The 24,872-nt window shown below is 40.1% G+C and overlaps 1 protein-coding gene and 1 pseudogene across 16 annotated transcripts in view; both read left to right on the plus strand.

Moving 5' to 3' along the window:
- The first annotated feature begins 2,101 nt into the window (after positions 1 to 2,101).
- Positions 2,102 to 3,436, plus strand: LOC144577031 (actin, cytoplasmic 1 pseudogene; annotated as a pseudogene).
- A 4,048-nt stretch (positions 3,437 to 7,484) lies between these two features.
- Positions 7,485 to 24,872, plus strand: part of MIGA1 (mitoguardin 1) — a 98,541-nt gene continuing 81,153 nt past the window's right edge. For 8 of the 16 annotated variants that reach the window (XM_054236441.2, XM_054236439.2, XM_054236440.2 and 5 more), the window contains exons 1-3: positions 7,485 to 7,566; positions 11,055 to 11,168; positions 23,688 to 23,865. In XM_054236441.2, coding sequence (XP_054092416.1) covers positions 11,070 to 11,168; positions 23,688 to 23,865 — 277 coding nt within the window. In that variant the 5' untranslated portion in view covers positions 7,485 to 7,566; positions 11,055 to 11,069. Of the gene's footprint in view, positions 7,796 to 11,054; positions 11,169 to 23,687; positions 23,866 to 24,872 lie in introns of all 16 variants that reach the window. The other 8 variants (XM_054236438.2, XM_078332283.1, XM_035251943.3 and 5 more) reach the window with 2 other exon arrangements.

Consider the following 24,872-nt stretch of genomic DNA (forward strand, 5'->3'; position numbering starts at 1 on the left):
CCCAGAACCCTCTTCTCCCATGCGATAATTTGCTATAATGGTTTACAAAACTCAGGGAAACATTTACTCAAATTTACTGATTTATTACATGAGATATTACAAAGGACACAGATGAACAGCCAGATGAATAGGTACATAAAACAAGATCTGGAAGGAGCTGAGTGCAGGAGCTCTGTCCCCATGGAAGCAGGGTGCACCATCTTTTTGGGATATGGATGTGTTCACCAACTCAGAAGCTGTTAGAATCCCGTACTTCAGGGATTTCTATGGAGGCCTCATAATGTTGTTACCAGAAAGGGGTCCCAATCCAGACCCCAAGAGAGGGTTCCTGGATTTCACACAAGAAAGAATTCAGGGCGAGTCCACAGTCCAAAGTGAAAACAAGTTTACTAAGGCAGTAAAGTGGTGAACATACAGTTACTCTATAGACAGAGGAGGGCATTCCCAAAAGGAAGAAAAGGAACACATCCACTTAGGTACAATATTCATTTATATAGGATTTAAAAAAAAAGACCATAGGGAGATGTGCTCTGCTACAAGGGTTTGTGATAAAGGATTAATTTTCTTAATTACTATATTTTGCAAGAATCAATATGATTATCTTTAAAGCAAAATTAGGAATGCTTTTGCTCTGAAGATATCAGGGATATCAGGATACCACTTCCTCCCAAGTCTGGGTCTGTTTAGTAAACATTATCAATCTGTTCCTTTAACAGTGAACATTTAGAAGCTAAGAATGCCTGACTTTCTGGGAACACAGCCCAGCAAGTGCCAGCCTCATTTTCCTAGCCGTCACTCAAGTCGCTTAGGTTTGAACCCTCTGACAATGTAACCATAATTGATTATTAACTCAATCTTCAACTCCTCTCTCCTCCACAAAGGATAAAGTGCGTATGTGGCCAAAATTTTTAAGCTTCTAATCATAGCTTGAATTTTCTGGTGACCAGCCTTTATCCCGAAGCTATCCAGGAGCCCAGCAAGAATATAGAAAAAAATACCCTCCTATCAACCAGGAAATTCCAAGAGATTTAGGAGCTCTGTGTCAGGAACTGGGGACAGAGACTATATTTCTTTCTTTCTTTCTTTCTTTTTTTTTGACACAGGGTCTCACTCTATTGCCCAGGCTGCAGTGCAGTGATACAATCATAGTTCACTGCAGCCTCGAACTCCTGAGTTCAAGTGATCTCCCTGCTTCAGTATTCTGGGTAGCCAGGACCACAGGCACTTGCCACCATGCCCAGCTACTTGTAAAAATTTTACTAGAAACAGTGTCTCCCTATGTTGCCCAGGAGTTTGGCTGGTCTCAAACTCCTGGACTCAAGGGATCCTCCCACCTCAGCCTCCCAAAATGTTGGGATTATAGGTGTGAGACACCATGCTCGGTCTAAATATGTATTTTTTTTGTCACATGGTCTTAGGCAAGGTTCTTATCCTTTTGATGTCTCAGTTTCCTCCTGCCATGTTAGAAAGACAAATATAGGCCTGGCGTTGGTTCACACCTGGAGGCTGAGGTGGGCAGGTCATTTGAGGTTAGGAGCTTGAGACCAGCCTGGCCAACATGGTGAAACCCCATCTCTACTAAAAATACAAAAATTAGCCAGGCATGGTGGTGCATGCCTGTAATCCTAGCTACTCCGGAGACTGAGGTTGGAGAATTGCTTGAATCTAGGAGGCAGATGTTTCAGTGAGCCAAGATCACACCACTGCACTCCAGCCTGGGTGACAGAGCAAGACTTTATCTCAAAAAAAAGAAAAGAAAGAAAAAGAAAAAAAGGAAAGGAAAAAGAAACACAAATATAGTAATGCTTAGAAACAACTAAGATTCTCACTTGAACCCAGGAGGTGGAGATTGAAGTGAGCCGAGATGGCACCATTGCACTCTAACCTGGGTGACAGAACAAGACTCTGTCTCAAAAAAAAAAAAAAAAAAAAAAAACCCGAAAGAAAGAACTAGCATTTTTATGTAAATTTTTAACCTGAGTACTTGGACCTCCATAGGCTCCAAGGGTGCAATTCTGTTTTAATATCATTGGTTCCCTTTGTAATCCTATGTATTTGTTTTATGCACATAGAAACATTACTTGGATAGGGGGTCCCAGATTCTACCAGAAAGTCAAGAGTTCCATAAGACCAAAAAAAAAAAAAAAAGGTTAAGAACATAGAACAGACCGCTGAGACTCTGTCTGCCCTGAGAGCATGGAGCTCCGCTACCCACCCACACCTGTGTGATGGTGGGCATGGGTCAAAAGGGCCCCTACGTGGGCGACAAGGCCCAGAGCAAGAGAGGCATCCTGAGCCTGGAGTACCCCATCGAGCACGGCATCATCACCAACTGGGATGACGTGGAGAAGATCTGACACCACAACGTCTACAAAGAGTTGCATGTGGCTCCAAGGAGCACCCATGCTGCTGACTGAGGACCCCCTTGAACCCCAAGGCCAACTGCAAGAAGATGACCCAGATTATGTCTGAGACCTCCAACACCCCAGCCATGTAAGTGGCTATCCAGGCCCTCCTGTCCCTGTATGCGTCTGGTCACATTGTGATGGACTCTGGCGATGGCATCACCCACACTGTGCCCATCTACCAGGGGTATGCCCTCCCCCACGCCATCCTGTGTCTGGACCTGGCTGGCCGGGACCTGACTGGCTACCTCATGAAGATCCTCATGGATCACCTCTACAGCTTCGCCTCCACGACGGAGCGGGAAATCTTGCGCGTCATCAAGGAGAAGCGGTGCTACCTCATCCTGGACTTGGATCCGGAGATGGCAGTGGAGGCCTCCAGCTCCTCCCTAGAGAAGAGCTACGAGCTGCCCAACAGCCAGGTCATCACTATCAGCAAAGAGTGGTTCCACTGCCCTAAGGCGCTCTTCTAGCCTTCCTTCCTGAGCGTGGAATCCTGTCGCATCCACGAAACTACCTTCAACTCCATCATGAGGTGTAACGTAGACATCCACAAAGACCTGTACGCCAACCCAGTGCTGTCTGGCGGCACCACCGTGTACCCTGGCATCGCCGACAGGATGCAGAAGGAGATCACCACCCTGGCGCCCAGCACGATGAAGATCAAGATCATTGCTCTGTTCCAGCGCAAATACTCCGTGTGGATCGATGGCTCCATCCAGGCCTCTGTTCACCTTCCAGCAGATGTGGATCAGCAAGCAGGAATACTTTGAGGCCAACCCCTGCAGCTCTCCATCATCCACTACAAATGCTTCTAGGCGGACTGTTACTTAGTTATATTACACCCTTTCTTGACAAAACCTAACTTGCCCAGAAAACAACGTGAGATTGTCATGGCTTTATTTGGTTTTATTTTGTGTGTGTGTGTGTTTGTTTTTGTTTTTTGGGCATCAGGGGCTTGACTCAGGACTTAAAAACTGGGACAGTGCAGGTGACAGCAGTCAGTTGGAGTGAGCATGCCCCAAAGTTCTACAGGGTGGGCGAGGACTTTGTCAGTTGTTCTTTTTTTTAATAGTCATTCCAAATATCCTGAAATGCATTGTAACAGAAAGTCCCTTGCCCGCCTAAAAGCCACCCTACTTCTATCTAAGGAGAATGGCCCAGTCCTTTCCTGAGTCCACACTGGGGAGGTGATAGCATTGCTTTCATGTAAATTGTGTAATGCAATTTAAAAAACACTTTGCCTTAATACTTTTCATTTTGTTTTATTTTGAATGATCAGCCTTTGTGGCCCTCCTTTTTTGTCCCCCCATTTTGAGATGTATGAAGGCTTTTGGTCTCCCTGGGAGTGGGTGGAGGCAGCCAGGGCTTACCTGTACACTGATTTGAGACCAGTTGAGTAAAAGTGCACACATTTAAAAAAAAAAAAAGAACGTAGAACAATCCAGGCACATATTTCTAAGATATATGGCATATTAAATGAGACCCTTCAGTGGGTCTTTTAATAGAGGCTCCAAAGCTGAGAAAAATAAATATGAAGTACCCTAAGCATTCTAAAAGAGGATGCCAGACCATCCCCACAGGACATGCTGGTAGAATGTGAAAGCCATTTAGCAATCCTCCATTCTCACACACCTCCCAGGAATAATAAATCAGGATTGATGAAAGAAGATTGGAGGATAAACATGCCTAGCAGGGCCAGGCTTGGTGGCTCACACCTGTAATCCCAGCACTTTGGGAGGCTGAGGCAGGTGGATAACTTAAAGCGGAGTTCAAGACCAGCTTGGGCAACATGATGAAACCTGGTCTCTACTAAATATACAAAAACTAACTGGGTGTGGTGGCGAATGCCTGTAGTCTCAGCTACTTGGGAGGCTGAGGTGGGAGGATGATGGCTTGAGCCCAAGAGATGGAGGTTACAGTGAGCCAACATTGTGCTACTGTACTCCAGCCTGGGTGACAGAGCCATACCCTGTCTCAAAAAAAAAAAAAAAAAAAAAAAAGGTAAGAGACAGTTTTCTGGAGTGCTGTGCATTTTTGTTCCCCTTTCCAGGAGTGGGAAGAAGAGAGTGCTTATCCCATACTATCTCCACCTCAAGCCAAGTAAAGGAAATTTAGGCAAGTTGACTGTGCCCTGGAATTTATGTCACCTGGAAAAGTCTTAAAGCAATGGGCTATCTAGGGAAGGCTTTGATGGCAGAACAGAGAGAGGGAGAGAGAGAGAGAGAGAGAGAGAGAGAGAGAGAGAGAGAGAGAGAGAGAGAGACCTACAGCAGAAAGGGCCTGTACTCGCAACTTTGCAAGAAAAATTCTCCTGTGGGCCATATGAGTGTCACGGAATGTAGCCAGACTTGAATTATCTTAGAAGGTTGTATCTTCAAACCACGTTTAAATTGACCATCTAAATGAGCAGCCACAGGTTTTTCGGTCCAGGATTGGGGAATGAAACAATAAGAGGTCCCTAGCAAAGGAGACAGTCATTGAGGAACATACAAAAGGGCCAAGAAAAGAGCCAGCATTTAGGAATGAGCCACATGAAGAAGGTACTAAAGTCAATCTTATTTTTATTTATTTATTTAGAGTCTCACTCTGTCACCCAGGCTGGAGTGCAGTGGCACAATCTTTGCTCACTGCAACCTCTACCTCCTGGGTTTGAGCGATTCTCCTGTCTCTGCCTACTGAGTAGCTGGGACTACAGGCACATTTCACTATGTCTGGCTAATTTTTGTTTTTTTGTTTTGTTTTATTTGAGATGGAGTCTTGCTCTGTCACCAGTCTGGAGTACAGTGGTACGATCTCAGCTTACTGCAACCTCTGCCTCCTGGGTTCAACCAATTCCACTGCCTCAGTCCCCACATCTGGCTAATTTTTTGTAGTTTAGTAGAGATGGGGTTTCACCATGTTGGCCAGGATGGTTTTGATTGTCTGACCTCATGATCTGCCCTCCTCAGATTCCCAAAGTGCTGGGATTACAGGCTTGAGCTATGGCGCCTGGCCCCAAAGTCAGATTTAATTGCACTGGTTGGGTATATCTAATATTTTATTTAGAATAGTTAGGATCACTGCTCATTCTAGCTGAAACAATATGTGGCCAATGCACTTTATGAATGATTGATTAGTGGAAACAGCATTTATCAAGTGACGACATAAAGCATTAAGCCTGACAGAAGAAGTCTAGCACATTGAGGATTTAAAAGCTATTATATATCCTAAGTGGATTAACACTTTTAGGTAATCCGTAGCTCCAATTACTTCTCCTATTAACTGCAAAAACTTGGCAGTCCCAAGAAATACCTCAGGGCCTCCTTTCAAATATATATAATGCTATAGGGCATATATTGGCCATTATATCTTTAATCTCATTACCCACCAAAAGTATTTCACAGGACCCTTCTATAAGTCAGAACTAGGCTAACCAAGGCATCTAGAATTCAGGGTATGGTTCTAGATGCTAATTTAGAACATCTATTCAGAGTACAGGGGTCTGTACACATATCTAACTACTACAGATTCAGTTCCTCAAAACATTAAATATAGAGTTAGATGGTCCAGCAATTCTACTCCTAGGTAATGCCCAAGAGAATTGAAAACATACATCCATACAAAAACTCATACATGAATATGCATAGCAGCATTATTCTTTTATTTATTTTTATTTTTATTTTTTTCAGATGGAGTCTTGCTCTGTCACCCTGACTAGAGTGCAGGGTAGGATCTCAGCTCACTGCACCCTGTTTCCCAGGCTCAAATGATTCTCCTGTCTCGGCCTCCTCAGTAGCTGGGATTACAAGCACCCACCATCATGCCCAGCTAATTTTTGTATTTTTAATAGGGACTGGGTTTCACCATGTTGGCCAGGCTGGTCTCGAACTGCTAAACTCAAGTGATCCTCCAGCCTGGGCATCCCAAAGTGCTGGAATTATAGGCGTGAGCCACCCTACCCGGCCTACAGCATTATTCTTTTGTTTTGTTTTGTTTTGAACGTAACAGTCTCACTGTGTCGCCAGGCTGGAGTGCAGTGGCACGATTTTGGCTCACTGCAACCTCCATCTCTCGGGTTCAAGCAATTCTCCTGCCTCAGCCTCCAGGGTAGCTGGGACTACTGGACTACACGCTACCACGCCCCGCTGATTTTCTTTTTGTGTTTTTAGTATAGACGGGGTTTCACCTTGTTGGCCAGTATGGTCTCGATCTCTTGACCTCCTGATCCGCCTGCCTCGGCCCCTGAAAGTGCTGGGATTACAGGCTTGAGCCACCGTGCCAAGCCCAGCATTATTCTTAATGGCCAAAAAGTAGAAACGAATGTCCACCAACTGTTGAATAAATAAAGTGTGATATAGTCATACAATATTATTTGGCCATAAAAAGAAATGATGAAATGATAAATGTTACAACATGGATGAATCTTAAAAACATGTTAAGTAAAGAAGCCTGTCAGGATGGACACGGTAGTAGCCTCTCAAGTAGCTGGGACTACAGGTACGTGCCACCCTGCCCGGCTAATTTTTGCATTTTTTAGTATTCTTCAGTTTTCTAATTCAGCGGGAAACACAGAAAAAAGCTAAAGAGGGAATGAAATCCATAATAAATGTATCATCTATACAGGACTAGAATGCCTCTTAACACTCATTCATTTGAGGACTGAGGTAGACGTTCTTAATCTTAGATCCATGGACTGTTTTCAGGGTTTTGAACATATATATATATATATATATATATATATATATATATTTTTTTTTTTTTTTTTTTTTTTTTTTTTTTTTCTTTAACGTAATGAGCATGTGTATATGCATTCTTTTCCCAGCGGAAAGGCTACATCGTTTTCACCAGATTGACAACCGTTCTAGATCCCCGACAGGTTACGAACTGCAATACTAGTTTTTCACAGGTTTGTAATGTAAATGGATGCAATTCGTCGAATCTAGTTTTTATATCCACTCGAGGAGACAGGAGTTTCTACCCTAAACAAAAATGGCGGGAGGTGCTTCACACATACCCCATCGCAGAAAGCCTAGAAGGCCCGCTCCGCTTTCTCTCCACCTTCCCACTCCTGACCCCGGAAGGACTCCGCCTTCCCCCGTCAGGCTGTTGTCGCTCAGCGCCTGGCTGCAGCTGGGAAGCAGGCGTGGGCAGACCAGCCGTACCTGGCCTGGAGCTCCAGGTACAGGCACGGGCGGGGTGGGGTGGACAGGCGGGCAGAGGAAGGGGAGAGCTAGGTAATCACGCAGTTGGGGCAGAGCCCCCGGGGCAGGGGTGGCGCGGACTCCATCGCTGGCGTTGGCTCTCTTCCGAGCCAGGTGGAGCGGCGGAAAGCCGGAGGGTCGACGGCCGTGCCAGCTTGAACACCCCCGTCCTCGTCTCATCTCAGAAGCTAAGCAGGGTCGGGCCTGGTTAGTAATGCAGGAGGGTCCCCACGCCGGAGGGAGGCCTGCAAAGGAAGTGCGGAATTGGGATGGAACAGCTCGGAGCCCAAGGAAGGGTCTGGACGGCCGAGCTGGAGGGATCCCCTTTTCTGGTCCACTTGGTACAGAAAAAGGAAGACAGCCGAGGACAGCTCGGCGAAGGGCTGCTGTGGGATTGGGGGAGAGCCCGCTGGAGGTTGGGCAGCTGGTGAGGTCCCAGGTTCGGCTTGGATGCGGGTGGTTTTGAGCAGGGAGTGGCTTTGGAGTGTGAAAGATTACACTGCTTTGCAGGTGCTTTCAGAGAATAATTTAGCACGACAATGTTGTGGTGTCAGATCCTTCTGTAAGTAGTTAAATATCTATTTTCCGGAGGGAGGACTCAGCTTGTTTTTGTACAAGACTTTGAGACCTTTGTTATTGTTGTTATTGCAACTAAACATTTTTGCTCTGTTCAAAGTGGCTTCTCAGAGTTAGGTTATATAGATTTGTACTTCACGTTAATTTTCTTTTTGGTATTTCAGACTTTCCTTCCTGTTGGATTATAAAGTCAAAGTTGTAGGATAGAATTTTAAGATGTGTAAGACACAACTGTTTATGACACTTATTTTTATTTCCCAAGTAGTTGGAATGGAGAGGACAAGTAATATCACACAGGACAATATTTTGGGTTATGTTTTATAGATTCCTTCTACAAATTTGAATAATCATGAAACCACTTTCATATTTATTTTTAGTATACTTCTGAAAGCAACTGAAATGACTAGATTTTTTGTTTGTTTTTCAATTAATAATGATTAGGCTTGGAATCAACTTCCTCAGTAATTTTAAATGAAGGAATGAGGTAGTTAGAATGCAAAAATAGAGGTTTGTCACAATCTTTTTTTTTTTCTTTCTTTCTTTTTGAGACGAAATCTCACTCTGTCACCCAGGCTGGAGTGCAGTGGCGCTATCAGGGCTCATTGCAACCTCCGCCGCCCGGGTTCTAGAAATTATTCTGACTCAGCCTCCCAAGTAGCTGGGATTACAGGCGTGTGCCAACACGCCCTGCTAATTTTTTTGTATTTGTGGTAGAGACGGGTTTCACCATGTTGGTCAGGCTGGTCTGGAACTCTTGACCTCAAGTGATCCACCTGCCTCAGCCTCCCAGAATGCTGGGATTACGGGCATGGGCCATAATCTTTTAAGAAAATCTCTGTAGCCAATTAAAGTGTTTGCTTTATTTTCCTTCTCTTATGCTTAAAATTTGGAATGCTCTATTATAGGTAAAATTCCTTTGGCTGAATTACTCAGTTATTTTTTTTTAATGCAGTAGCATAGATTGCTTAATGATCCAGAATCTAATTAATAAAAATGTTTCTCAAAATAAAATTTATTAATTTTTAGGGAGGGAGAAGAATAAATGTGCTTCTCCTCACCTCCTTTTTACTATAGTAATAAAAAGTAATGCATGTAGGCAAGTTTTTAAAAATCAAGTATTACAGACAGACTTTTTTTTCTTTTTTTGTCTTTTTGTTTTTTTCCTTTTTGTGGAGAACGAGGTCCTGCTATATTGCCCAGGCAGTTCTCTAACTCCTGGGTTCAAGCTAACCTCCCGCCTCTGCCTCCCTAAGAGCTGGGATTACATACAGACTTATAAGGAAAGGTAGTTATTTTCTGCCCAGCTTCTCTATACCCCTTGTCTTATTCTCCAGGGGATCATTTTTCACTTGCTTAACTGTTCATGGTTTCTTCTGTACTTTTAATCATATGTCTGTATCACAGATTGTTGATTGAAATAAATGTATGTCAGTTAGAACTAACTATACTGAGTCTAAAAGTTGTACTTAGAACACTGGTGGGGGAACTAAGTAAGCATCAGTAGTAGTAACCCACGCTGAGAGGTATTGCTGTGTTTGATTTGAAACCACTACTTAACCAGTGGTTCTGACACCTGTCTGAAAACAGGTGAGTATTGATGAAAGGGAATTGTCTACTGGAGTACAGAAAAAGAGAACATAGAGATATATGCAGAAATGAAGGGCCTAAAAAAGCATAGCAAATCATTTATTTCTTTTTTTGGAATAGACAGGGTTTCACTATGTTGCCCAGACTGGTCTTGAACTCCTGGGCTCATGGGCTCAAGCCATCCACCCACCTCAGCCTCCCAAAGCCACTCCCAAAGTGGCTCAGGCATGAGCCACTGTGCCCAGCTGCAAATAAACTTTTATAGAGGGATTGTTGGTAATTTTTATATTCTGTTATGTAATATATAGCACTATTCAAAGAAAAGAAATAATAAATTTGGTAGGCATAAACATTCTGGTTATTGGAGAAGCCCATTCTCTTGTACATTAGAGATAGTACTTAGGCGTTTTCTTGGCCTGAGTGAAATATTTCTTAGAACTCTTAATTTTTGCAGTCATCAGGCAACATTTTTGACTTATCAGTTCAGCTTCCTACAGTCTTTGATTTCAGGGAGGATATGTTTTGATAGAATAAGTATTCTGGTCACTAGATAGTATGTTTCTTTATTATAAGTAGATAAACTTGTAAACTGATTTATGCATTAATACCATGTAATTTTGTGATAATACAGTGATAAAATTATGTTTCTGGCTCTGTAAAGTAGAGACCCAGACCCTGAACCACTGACTGCTTCTCTGTACTCATCTGACTTCTTTTCTTGGTCAAGAGAAATAATACACATTAAAACCATACCAAAATCATATAGCATGTATGTGGCATTTTGTTTGAAGATCTTTAAAATGAGATAGTAGGAGAATAAATGCATGAGTTCTGATGTTCAGTCAGTGAACTCTGAGGTTCTAGCCCCAGGATTCTGTTCCAGATTCATTCAGCAACCCGTCTGCCGCCCACTCTCACCTCTGAAGTTGTATGAAGGAAACAAAATGAATGGGAAGAAGTAAATTTTAAATATTCTCTAAAATATGTTAAATTTTTATGTAACCAGAAAAGAGAGAATCTAGAACTTGCAATTTCCTAGGGAAAATTTGCTGCCTGGACTCAAAGTTTAAATCTCGCTCACTTACTTGCCTGCCTGCTTGCTTTCTCTCTCTCTCTCTCAATCAATTGCTCGCTTTCTTTCTTTCTGCTATCTCCTAAAGGAAGGATCAGCTTAAGTGTAGTGTCATCAATAATTGGCTGTAAAAATAAGCTGATAGAATTAAATTTTCAGTTTGTACCTTTCACTGTTAAAGTAACCAGAAATCTTTGTGGCTAATATGTGTTTATGTTTCATTTAATGAAGATTAGAAGAGGAGCCATGTCAGAAGAAACCATAAGTGAATCACAGTTTTCCTTGAAGACAGCAGCACTAAGAGTGTTTGACCTTCCTCTGTCTTGGTACTATTCTGTCTCCCAGGTAAATAAAAGAAGCAAACATGAAGTTTTTTGAAGTTTCTATATGATACAGTCAAAATATTTATTATAGTAGTTTAAAAACCTACTTGGTTATTTTATGGGGTTTTGCTTTTTGGTTATCATAACTCTTAAAAAGGGGTCACATTACTTGAAATTTTTTTTCTATCTTAAGTGAACTTATGTAGTCCATTATTATTACTTTCAGTGAATTGTGTTATTCTAGTAGGCCTGTTCTCACTATTAACAATCCTTTTAATTTTATTGTGGTAAGGTACAAATAACATAAAATTGAACATTTTGATCATTTTTTTTAATTGCATTTTAGGTTTTGGGGTACATGTGAAGAACATGCAAGATTGTTGCATAGTACACACATGGCAGTGTGATTTGCTGCCTTCCTCCCCTTCACTTATATCTGGCATTTCTCCCCATCCTATCTCTCCCCAACTCCCCACCCCCCACTGTCCCTCCCTATTTCCCCCCAACAGATCCCAGTGTGTGATGCTCCCCTCCCTGAGTCCATGTAGTCTCATTGTTTAACACCCGCCCATGAGTGAGAACATGTGGTGTTTGATTTTCTGCTCTTGTGTTTTAATTTAGTTGAGAATGATGGTTTCCAGGTTCATCCATGTCCCTACAAAGGACACAAACTCATCATTTTTGATGGCTGGCTAATATTCCATGGTGTATATGTGCCACATTTTCCCTGTCCAGTCTATCATTGATGGGCATTTGGGTTGATTCTAGGTCTTTGCTATTGTAAACAGTGCTGCAATGAACATTCGTGTGCATGTGTCCTTATAGTAGAACGATTTATAATCCTTTGGATATATACCCAGTAATGAGATTGCTGGGTCAAATGGAATTTCTATTTCTAGATCCTTGAGAAATCGCCACACTGTCTTCCACAATGGTTGAACTAATTTACACTCCCACCAGCACTGTAAAAGTGTTCCTATTTCTCCACATCCTCTCTAGCATCTGTTGTCTCCAGATTTTTTAATCACCATTCTAACTGGCATGAGATGGTATCTCAATGTAGTTTTGATTTGCATTTCTCTAATGACCAGTGATGATGAGCATTTTTTCATGTTTGTTGGCCTCATATATGACTTCTTTTGTAAAGCATCTGTTCATATCTTTTGCCCACTTTTGAATGGGCTTGTTTTTTTTTTTCTTGTAAATCCGTTTTAGTTCTTTGTAAATTCTGGATATCAGCCCTTTGTCAGATGGGTACACTGCAAAAATTTTTTCCCATGCTGTTGGTTGCCGATTCACTCTAATGACTGTTTCTTTTGCGTGCAGAAGCTGTGGAGTTTGATTAGGTCCCATTTGTCTATTTTGGCTTTTGTTGCCAATGCTTTTTGTGTTTTGGTCATGAAGTCCTTGCCTACGCCTATGTCCTGAATGGTTTTGCCTAGATTTTCTTCTAGGGTTTTTATGGTGTTAGGTCTTATGTTTAAGTCTTTAATCCATCTGGAGTTAATTTTAGTGTAAGGTGTCAGGAAGGGGTCCAGTTTCTGCTTTCTGCACATGGCTAGCCAGTTTTCCCAACAACATTTATTAAACAGGGAATCCTTTCCCCATTGCTTGTTTCTGTCAGGTTTATCAAAGATCGGATGGTTGTAGATATGTTGTGTTGCCTCCGAGGCCTCTTCTGTTCCATTGGTCTATATCTCTGTTTTGGTACCAGTACCATGCTGTTTTGATTACTATAGCCTTGTAGTATAGTTTGAAGTCCGGTAGTGTGATGCTTCCCGCTTTGTTCTTTTTGCTTAGAATTGACTTGGCTATGCAGGCTCTCTTTTGGTTCCATATGAAGTTTAAGGTGGTTTTTTCCAGTTCTGTGAAGAAGGTCATTGGTAGCTTGATGGGGATAGCATTGAATCTAAATTACTGTGGGCAGTATGGCCATTTTCACGATACTGATTCTTCCTAACCAGGAACATGGAATATTTCTCCATCTCTTTTTGTTCTCTCTTATTTTGTTGAGCAGTGGTTTGTAGTTCTCCTTTAAGAGGTCCTTTATGTTTCTTATTAGTTGTATTCCTAGGTATTTTATTCTCTTTGTAGCAATTGTGAATGGCAGTTCGTTCTTGATTTGGCTTTCTTTAAGTCTGTTATTGATGTATAGGAATGCTTGTGATTTTTGCACATTGATTTTGTGTCCTGAGACTTTGCTGAAGTTGCTTATCAGTTTCAGTAGATTTTGGGCTGAGACGACAGGGTCTTCTAGATATACAATCATGTTGTCTGGAAATAGAGACTATCTGACTTCTTCTTTTTGAATACCTTTATTTCTTTTTCTTGCCTGGTTGCTCTGGCTAGAACTTCCAGTACTGTATTGAATAGGAGTGGTCAGAGAGGGCATCCTTGTCTAGTGCCAGATTTCAAAGGGAATGCTTCCAGTTTTTGCCCATTCAGTATGATATTGGCTATTGGTTTGTGGTAAATAGCTTTTATTATTTTGAGATACGTTCTGTCAATACCTAGTTTATTGAGGGTTTTTAGCATAAAGGGCTGTTGAATTTTGTCAAAGGCCTTCTCTGCATCAATTGAGATAATCATGTGGTTTTTGTCTTTGGTTCTGTTTATGTGGTGAATTATGTTTATAGACTTGCATATGTTGAACCAGCCTTGTATCGCCAGGTTGAATCCTACTTGATTATGGTGGATAAGCTTTTTGACGTGCTGTTGCAATCGGTTTGCCAGTATTTTATTGAAGATTTTTGCATCTATGTTCTTCGTGGATCTGGGCCTGAAGTTTTCTTTTCTTGCTGAGACTTGCCGGGTTTTGATATCAGGATGATGTTGGTCTCATAAAATGATTTGGGAAGGATCCCCTGTTTTTGAATTATTTGGAATCGTTTCAGAAGGAATGGTACCAGCTCCTCTTTGTATGTCTGGTAGAATTCGGCTGTGAACCCATCTGGACCTGGGCTTTTTTTGGGTGGTAGGCTCTTAATTGCTGCCTCAACTTCAGACCTTGCTATTGGTCTATTCAGGGTTTTGACTTCTTCCTGGTTTAGGCTTGGGAGGATGCAGGTGTCCAGGAATTTATCCATTTCTTCCAGGTTTACTAGTTTATGTGCATAGAGTTGTTTGTAATAATCTCTGATGATGGTTTGAATTTCTGTGGGGTTTGTGGTGATATCCTTTTTATCATTTTTTATTGCTTCTATTTGATTATTCTCTCTCTTCTTTTTTATTAATCTGGCTAGTGGTCTGTCTATTTTGTTGAGCTTTTTGAAAAACCAGCTCCTGGATTTATTGATTTTTTTGAAGGGTTTTTTGGGGTCTCTATCTCCTTCAGTTCTGCTTTGATCTTAGTTATTTTTTGTCTTCTGCTAGGTTTTGAGTTTTTTTTGATCTTGCTCCTCTAGCTCTTTTAATTTTCACAATAGGGTGTCAATTTTAGATCTCTCCTTGCTTCTCGTGTGGGCATTTATTGCTATATTTTCCTCTAGAGTCTACTTTGAATGTGTCCCAGAGATTCTCGTATGTTGTGTCTTCGTTCTTGTTGGTTTCGAAGAACATCTTTATTTCTGCCTTCATTTCATTGTTCATCCAGTCAACATTCAAGAGCCAGTTGTTCAGTTTCCATGAAGCTGTGCGGTTCTGAGTTAGTTTCTGAATTCTAAGTTCTAACTTGATTGCACTGTGGTCTGAGAGACTGTTTGTTATGATTTCGGTTCTTTTGCATTTGCTGAGGAGTGATTTTCTTCCAATTATGTGGTCAATCTTAGAGTAGGTGCGATGTGGTGCTGAGAAGAATGTATATTCTATGGATTTGGGGTGGAGAGTTCTGTAAATGTCTATTATATCTGCTTGGTCCAGGTCTGAGTTCAAGTCCTGGATATCCTTGTTAATTTTCTGTCTCATTGATCTGTCTAATATTGACAATGGGGTGTTAAAGTCTTCCACGCTTATTGTGTGGGAGTCTAAATCTCTTTGTGAGTCATTAAGAACTTTCCTTATGTCTCTGGGTGCTCCTGTATTGGGTGCATATATATTTAGCATCATTAGCTCTTCTTGTTGCATTGATCCTTTTACCATTATGTAATGTCCTTCTTTGTCTCTTTTGATCTTTGTTGCTTTAAAGTCTATTTTATCAGACACGAGAATTGCAACTCCTGCTTTTCTTTGCTCTCCATTTGCTTGGTAAATCTTCCTCCATCCCTTTATTTTGAGCCTTTGTGTATCCTTGCATGTGAGATGGGTTTCCTGGATATAGCACACCGATGGGTTTTGGCTTTTTATCCAATTTGCCAGTCTGTGTCTTTTGATTGGGGCATTTAGCCCATTTACATTTAGGGTTAATATTGTTATGTGTGAATTTGATACTGCCATTTTGATGCTAGCTGGCTGTTTTGCCTGTTAGTTGATGCAGTTTCTTCATTGTTTTAATGCTCTTTACTATTTGGTATGTTTTTGGAGTAGCTGGTACTGGTTGTTCCTTTCTGTTTAGTGCCTCTTTCAGGAGCTCTTGTAAAACAGGCCTGGTGGTGATGAAATCTCTGAGTACTTTCTTGTTTACAAAGGATTTTATTTTTCCTTCACTTATAAAGCTCAGTTTGGCTGGGTATGAAATTCTGGGTTGAAAGTTCTTTTCTTTAAGGATATTGAATATTGGCCTCCACTCTCTTCTTGTTTGTAGGGTTTCTGCCGAGAGATCTGCTGTGGATCTGATGGGGTTCCCTTTGTGGGTATCCCGACCTTTCTCTCTGGCTGCCCTTAGCATTTTCTCCTTCGTTTCAACCCTGGTGAATCTAACGATTATGTGCCTTGGGGTTGCTCTTCTTGAGGAATATCTTTGTGGTGTTCTCTGTATTTCCTGGACTTGAATATTGGCCTGCCTTGCTAGGTTGGGGAAGTTCTCTTGGATGATATCCTGAAGAGTATTTTCCAGCTTGGATTGATTCTCTCCATCACATTCAGGTATACCTTTCAAACGTAGATTAGGTCTTTTCACATAGTCCCATATTTCTTGGAGACTTTGTTCATTCCTTTTTACCCTTTTTTCTCTAATCTTGCCTTCTAGTTTTATTTCATTGAGTTGATCTTCGACCTCTGATATCGTTTCTTCTGCTTGGTCAATTCGGCTGTTGCAACTTGTGTTTGCTTGATGAAGTTCTCGTGTTGTGTTTTTCAGCTCCATCAATTCGCTTATATTTCTCTCTAAGTTGTCCGTTCTCATTAGCATTTTGTCAAATCTTTTTTCAACGTTCTTAGTTTCTTTGCATTGGGTTAGAACATGTTCTTTTAGCTCAGCGAAGTTTCTTATTACCCACCTTCTAAAGCCTGATCCTGTCAATTCATCACACTCATTCTCCATCCAGCCTTGTTCCCTTGCTGGTGAGGATTTGTGATCCCCTGTAGGAGGAGAGGCATTCTGGTTTTGGGTGTTTTCATCCTTTTTGCGCTGGTTTCTTCCCATCTTTGTGGATTTATCCACCTGTCATCTTTGTAGTTGTTGACTTTCAGATTGGGTCTCAGAGTGGACGTCCAGTTTGCTGATGATCAAGTTATTCTTTCTGTTTCTTAGTTTTCCTTCTAACAGTCTGGCCCCTCTGCTGTAGGACTGCTGAGGTCCACTCCAGACCCTGCTTGCCTGGGGATCACCTACAGCGGCTGCAGAACAGTAAGGGTTGCTGCCAGTTTTTTCTTCTGCTATCTTTGTCCCAGAAGGATACCCGCCAAATGTCAGTCTGAGCTCTCCTTTATGAGGTGACTCTTTGGATATACGGGGGTCAGGGAGCTGCTTGAGGAGACAGCCTGTCTTTTATAGGAGCTCAAGTGCTGAGGTGTGAGCTGTGTTGTTCATTTAGAGCTGCTGGGCAGGTATGTTTAAGTCTGCTGCAGCAGAACTCATAAACCCCTTTTTTTCCTAGGTGCTCTGTCCTGGGGAGTTAGGGCTTTATTTATGAGTTTCCGTTGTGCTGCTGCCTTTTTTTCAGGGCTGCCCTGCCCAGCGAGGAGGCAGCCTAGTCACTGTCTGCCTGCAGAGGCTTTGCTGAGCTGCTGTGGGCTCCGCCCAGCTTCTGTGTGAACTTCCCTGCAGTCCTGTTTATAAGGTTTAGTTAGAACTGCCTCGGCAATGGTGGCCCACCAATATAATGGCGGACTCTTTCTGTAATGGTGGGTTGCCTCGGCAACAGCAGACTGCCTCAGCAATGGCAGACTACCTCCGTAGTGGTGGAGTGCCTCGGTAATGGTGGACACCCCTCCCCCACAGAGCTGGACCTTCCTGGGTTCAGCTGTGCTTGCTGTGAAACTCTCAACCCAGAGTGTTTCCAGTTGCTGTTTTTATGTGGGGGTGGGACCAGCTGATCCTGATCACCTGGCTCCCTGCCTCAGAGCCTTTTTTTCAGTTGAACAGTCGACTCTCTCCCAGGTGTTCCTGTCGCCTGTTGAAAAGGCGCCGGGATCTGTGTGATTTCCTGTGTGGTGACCCACTGCGTCGGCTGAAACAGCGGCACTGAGATTCATGGCGCTTTTTTGCCTGCGAATCTCCTGGCCTGGCTCCCTGTTTCAGTCCCCTTTTTAATCAGATGAATGGGCAACTCTGCCTTCCTGGAGCTCCAAACGCCAGCTAAAATGGTGCCTGGACCCATGTATTTTGTACATAGAACTGCTGTGCCGGGGCACCGGGAGAACAGCTGCACTGGCCAAATCAGCCATGCTGGTGACCCGTGGTGCTCCTCCGCCTGGGAATCTTCTGGTCTTTGGGCAATAAAAATCTGTCTGGGAAATGCAGTGTCCACTCACCCTCTGCACTTTCCTGAACTGGAATCCTTAGCTGCTCCTAATTGGCCATCTTGGATCCCTCCGAAACCCCATTTTGATCATTTTTACGTGTATAGTTCATTAGCCTGGAATACAGTAAGATTGTTGTACAAACAATATCCAGAAGTCTTTTCATCTTGTAAAACTCAAACTCTACAGCTATTTATCAACATCTTACTATACCTTCCTCTCATCAGTCCCCACTACCACTCTATTTTCTGTCTCTATGAATTTGACTAGGTACCTCACAAGTAGAATCCTACATTCTTTTTGTGACTAGCTTATTTTACTTAGCATAATGTTCTCAAGGCTCATCCATGTTGTAGCATATGTCAGCATTTCCTTTCTTTTTATTACTTTTCAGTTTGAGAATTTTTTTGAGGCAGAGTCTTGCATTGTCACCCAGGCTGGAGTTGCAGTGGCATGATCTTGGCTCTCTGCAACCTCCATCTCCTGGGTTCAGGTGATTCTCCTGCCTCAGCCTCCTGAGTAGCTTGGACTACAGGTGTGCGCCACCATGCCTGGCTAATTTTTGTATCTTTAGTAGAGATGGGGTTTCACCATGTTGGTCAGGCTGGTCTGGAACTCCTGACCTCAAGCTATCTGCCCATCTTGGCCTCTAAAAGTACTGGGCATATTGATACTTCTAACTTGATCCAACAACAGAGGTTTCATTTTAGCATTCCTGCTTGGATTATTTGTGACGTGTTTATTCAGCAGTGAGTCCCCTGGCTCTCATTAACTATAGTGTATTACTCATAATATATTTACTTATTATATGATCTAGTGTACACATAAAGAAATTTCAGAATTGGTACTCCAAAGTATTAAAATTTTAAAATTTAACTGAAGTTTTTTTTAAGAGATGGAGTCTCACTTTATCACTCAGTCTGGAGTGCAGTGGTACGATAGTAGCTCACTCAAATCCCTGGGCTTAGGTTATCCTCCTGCCTCAACCTCCCAAATTGCTGAGACTACAGGCAGGTGCCACTGCACTTGGCCCCAGCACTCTTTTTAGAAACAAATTTACGAACAGGTTACAGTGTTTAGTCTAACTCTTTTTGTCTGTAGCCTTACAATATCCAGGCAAAACCCTGTCACTTAGGTCATCGCCTTTCTTCCTCACACTCTTCAGTGCGCTTCATTTGGAACAAAGTTTGATTGACTTTTCACAGCCTGTGATTTATCTTGGGATCCATCTGTGATCTTATATCCTGGTTGATTTTTTTTCAATTGACATGGAGCACAATTTGTTCTTTGTTGTGCCCAGTTCTGTGTGTTTGGACAGCTGTGCGGTCATGTGTCCTTCACCACTGTACCAAACAGAACAGTTTATCCCCAGAGTTCCCCTGTGCTGCCCCTTTGTGATCACCTCCTGATCCTCTAACCTCTAGCTGCCATTGATGTTTTCTGTCCCTATAGTTTTTTTTTACCCACAAATGTCATATCAATGGAATTATGCAATGTATAATCTTTTGAAACTGACTTCTTCCTATTAGCATAATGCATTTGAAATTCATCCACATTGTTGTTTGTCTGAATAGTTTGTCCTTTTTTGTTGATGAGTAATGTTCCATTGTATGAGTGTACAACAGTATATCTGTTCACCTGTTGAAGGGTATCCAGGTTGTTTCTGACTTTAGGTGATTATGAAGTCAGGCATATTTTCTCCTGTGTTTTCTTCTAGAAATTTCTTCTTTGAATTTTCTTTCACCTTTGACAAAAATAGGTTGACTATATGTGTGTGTGTGTGTTTCTTGCAGGCTGTCTATTCTGTTGTATTGATCTATACATCCACACTGTCTTGCCTGTTGCTTTATAGTTAAGTCTTGAATTCGGCTAGTGTGAGTTCTACAACTTTGTTTTTTTTTTTAATTGTTTTGGTTCTTCTAGTTTCTTTGCTTTTTCTTAATTTTGAAAAAATAAGCTTATCAGTATTTACAAAAAAATTTTCTGGATTTTTGATTAGGATTATGTTGTTTATATAGATCAAATTGGAGAGAAAAAAATTCTATAATCCATGAATATGATGTCTCTTTCCTTTTATTTTTGATATCTTTTATGTTTCCTTGTTCTCTAGCACAGATTTTTATTAGATTTAGCTCTAATATTTTCCTTTTTCTTGGTGCTATTATAAATAGTATTACTTTTTAAAATTTAAATTCCAGTTGCTTATTGCTGTTATATAGGAAATATAGTTGATATTGTATATTGAATTCGTATTCTGTTATCTTGTGAAACTTACATACTAGTTACAGGAGCTTTTTTGTAGTGTTTGGAACTTTCTATATAGACACCTGTATCATATGTGAATAGAGTTTTACTTCTTCCTTTCTAATATGCATTCCTTTTATTCCTGTTTCTTAACTTTTTTGTACTGCCTAGTATTTCTAATATTACATTGGTGAAAAGACATCTTTACTTTGTTCATGATCTTATGGGGAAAGCAGTCAGTCTTTCACCATGAGTTATGATCTTAGCTACAAGTTTTTAAAACCTTTTAAATACCCTTTATCAGATTGAGGAATTTCCCTTTTGTGTTAGTTCCCTAGAGTTACCATAACAAATTACCACAAACTTGGTGACTTAAAACAATAGGAATTTAATTTTTTGTTTATGGAGGCTGAAATTGCAGTGTAGTAGAGCCACACTTGCTCTGAAGATTCTAGGGGAGAATCCTTCCTTGCCTTTTCCAGCTTCTGGTGACTCCAGACATACCTGAGACTGGGTAATTTATAAAGAAAAAGATTTAATGGACTCACAATTCCACTTGGCTGGGGAGGCCTCACAATCATGGCAGAAGACAAAATGCATTTCTTCATGGCGGCAGACAGGAGAGAAGTGAGAGCCAAGTGAAACAGGTTTCCCTTATAAAAGCTTCAGATCTTGTGAGAATTACTCACCACCATGAGAACAGTATGGGGGAAATCGCCCCCATGATTCAGTTATCTCTCACCAGGTTTCTCCCACAACACGTGGGAATTATGGGAACTACAATTAAAGATGTGGTTTGGGTAGGGACACAGCCAAACCATATCACAGCATAACTTCAGTCTGTTTATATGGCCTTCCGCTTTGTGTTTACGGTTTACAAAGATACTCTTATTGGAATGAGGGCACGTCCTAATGCAGTATGAGCTCATCTGAATTCTTACCTTAATTACATCAGCAAAGACCCCATTTTCAAATATGATGGCATTCTGATGTTCCAGGTGGACATGAATCATTCTGGGACACTATTCAACCTACCACATCTTCTATTCCTAATTAGCTGGGAGTTTTTAAGTAATGATAAATGGATGTTGAGTATTTTAAAGTTCTCTTTTCTCATCTGTTGAGATAATATCACTTTTTTTTTGTAGGACACTTCACCTGAAAATATCGCTTTTCTTTAGTTGATATTATGGTAAATTACATTGATTTTTTAAGTGCCGAACTAGGTTTGCATTCCTAGGATGTATGCCACTTGGTTGGCATATTTTTAATATATTGATGAATTTTATTTGTTGATATTTTGTGGTGGATTTTTTGCATCTATCAATGAGGGATATTAACCTGTAGTTTAATTTTTTTGTGGTATCTTTGTCTGGCTTTGCTATTATTAACAGATTGTCCCCATCTTAACAATTTTTTGACTTTATGATGATACACAACCATTGCAAATTTGACATAATGCATGGTATTCAATAAGTTACATGAGATATTTAAGACTTTATCATAAAAGAAGCTTTGTGTTACATGATTTTACCCAACTATAGACTAATGTATTAATAAGTGTTCTGAGCATGTTTAAGGTAGGCTACTTTAAGCCATGATGTTTGATAGATTGAGTGTATTAAATTCATTTTTGGCTTATGTTTTCAACTTAGGATGGGTTTATTGGGCTATAACTTTGTCATAAGTCTAACAGCCTCTGGACTAGCTTGATAACATGATTGGGAAGTATCCTCATTGTATGAAATTGATACTGTTTCTTCTTTAACTACTGAGTATAATTTTGCCTTCAGTTTTTTTAATTGGAAGGATTTAACTACCTATTCAATTTCTTTAATAGATTTTTAACTGCCCATTTATCTGTTTGTTTGTTTTTTTTCCCTGAATGAGTTTTGATTTTGTCCTTCAAAGAATTTGAATTTATGGGCACAGAATTGTTTATAGTATCCTTTTTACAGATCTTTGTGAGGTCTGCAGTTATGACTCCTCTTTTTTTTCTGATTTTGGTAATTTGTGTAATTGTTTTTTTTTTCCTTAATGAGACTGGCTAGAGGTTTTATCAGTTTTCCTTCCAAAAAAACCAGTTGTTGGTCTTACTGATTTCTGCTTTAATCTTCATAATGCTTCCTATCTTGTGCTTGCTTTAGTTTGAATTTGTACTTCTTTTTCTAGATTGTTAAGTTGAAAGCTTAGATTACTGACTTGATATCTTTCCTTTTTTAATATAAGCTTTTAATGGCTTAGATTTCTCTCTAAAGTTAAAGATGCATCCACAGTTTAAGGCTTTTGTTCTTTAATGGGGATAGAGGAGAAAAGTTCTGGTGTATGTTCATGCCCTCCACAGAAGCTGCTGTTTCCTTCCCTCTCTACCGTTAGAGAGACTTTCCTAGGACTCTTTCAGTATTTTCTGTGAGTGCCCAGTGATTCATGAAGATAAAATCTGCAACAATGGTGTGGATTTCGCCTACATTTGCAGCACCTCTCCCCCATCTCTCAACAGTGTATTCTTTCTCCACCAGTTGTGAAACCATGCTCACTGACCTTTTCTTACTAATGTCCTGCTATGTCTTGTCCATGTAAGCCAAAGCTAATGTCTTAACTCTCTGCACATACCTGTCTCATTAGTTTAGGGGGCAGTTGGTTGCCCTCTAATACCCTTATTCTGATAGAGTCAGAATACTTTATTTTGTTGTTGGAAGGTTGGAAGTGACATTCTTTCCAGCTCTCTTTGGCTTTATTTTAGAGTTCTTCTGCTTTTAGGTATTTAATAGTGTTTGTCTCTTAAGAGAAAGTTAATCACTTCTTGTTCTGATGTTAGTACTTAGTACTTGTATAACTGTATTTATCACATTATGCCGTAATTATTTACCAACATAACTGTTTCCACTATAAGCACACTGCTTGAGGAAAATAGACAAGTATATGCAAAATGCAAGATCTGTGACCTCTGTATACCTAGTTCTTCCTGATTGGTTGTAGGCACTTATTATGTGCTCATAGAATGTAATTATAGTAAGATTTTATTTAATTCATAACACAGTCCTGGTACTTTAAGATTCTGAAGAAATATTTGTTGAATAATTCGTGAATAAAATGGCTTATTTAGAAATGGATTTAGATTCTATTTCCACAGATTTTCAGATAGTTTTTTTTAAAGCTCAGTTTAAGTCTAATCATCCCTATAATTAAAGATCTTGCTGTGATTCAGACAGAAGATTCAGTTGTGTGAATTAATCCTTAATTGCTCAAGAAATGTTAATGGGGTCGAATTATTTTGTGCTCCTATTAACTTCTGGGAAAATATTGTTTACCTGAGATTTTCAAAGCAGTGAGTAATAAATTACTACATTTAAAATATTTTTAAAAAATAAAATAGGGGCAGCTTGTCACTGAAAGTGAAATTATATTTTCTTGATAGTATTTAGAAATAGGTTAGATTAAGAGTAATTTTAGTTATTAGGTCCTTTTTTTAAGTGAAAAATTAAAGATTTTTTTTCAGTTTTAACTGCATCTTTTCCAGATCAGATTTTCTCCAGTGGCTAAAAAGTTGTTTGTGGTAACTGCAGTGAGTGCTATATCTGTAATTTTTCTGGCCCATCACTTTAAAAGAAAACGTGGAAAGAAGAAAGGAAAAATATTACCATGGGAACCAGAGCACCTCATACTTGAACACACTAAAAAAGCAGCATCAGACAAAGGTATGTGGAAATAATTAAGTGTACAAAAGAAATTTTATGTGTAAATCATAACTGGAATACATTGATTTTGCTCTTTTAGTCTCCAAAATTTTCTTCCTAATATATTATTTAACTTAAAAGTAATACAGATTTATTTTAGAAAGATTAGAAAATGTAGATAAGCAAACAGAAAAAATTAAAATCACTTGACATTCTGCGACCCAAAAATAACTACTGATAATACTTTCATGTATATCAGTCCACTTAAATATCATAGTGAGACATAAAATTGTATATTATATAGAAGTAAATTATGTATTTTAAGTAAAATTGTAATCGGACATTTTGTAACCTGCTTTTAAGATATGTGACAGTAAGAATGTCTTTCCAAATCAATAAATATTCCTCTATGCAATCATTTTTAATGTATAACGAGTGTTAATTTTTACAAATATACCCCAGTTTATTTAATCATTTCCCCATTGTTCCCTTTAGGATGTTTGTGATTTTATTTTTATTTTGCATATCCCTGTCTATTTCCTTATCATGTAGAATTCAAGAAGTAAATTGCTGTCTTTTAAAGGATCTTTAATTTTTGTTAAAGATATGGTATCAGTAAAAATAATTTCTTGAGCATACTGAGTTTCTTACTTTTTTATTATTTAGTGATATGTAGTATGCTTTTGTGATTCATCTGTTCAGTATACAATTAATGAGTGACTATTTTGTACCAAGCGCAGTGAACATTCCAACAGTAATGATTACTGTCACTTGCTGAGATTCTATTGTCAGCTAAGTACCGTATATTCAGTGTTTTATTTAACCTTACAGCAATCCTGTGAATTTGGACTATGGGAACCAGAGTCTTGTTATTGTTATTGATTCTGTTTCCTCCATAAAGAAAACTGAGATATGCAAAAGTTAAGTGACTTGCCCACAGTCATATAATTTATAAGTGCTGGAATTTCAATCTAGGAATGTTTTAACTGCTGCATTAAGAAAAACTATAAGGCCAGGCATGGTGGCTC

This window comes from Callithrix jacchus, chromosome 7 (assembly GCF_049354715.1).
Source record: "Callithrix jacchus isolate 240 chromosome 7, calJac240_pri, whole genome shotgun sequence".
NCBI lineage: Eukaryota > Metazoa > Chordata > Mammalia > Primates > Cebidae > Callithrix > Callithrix jacchus.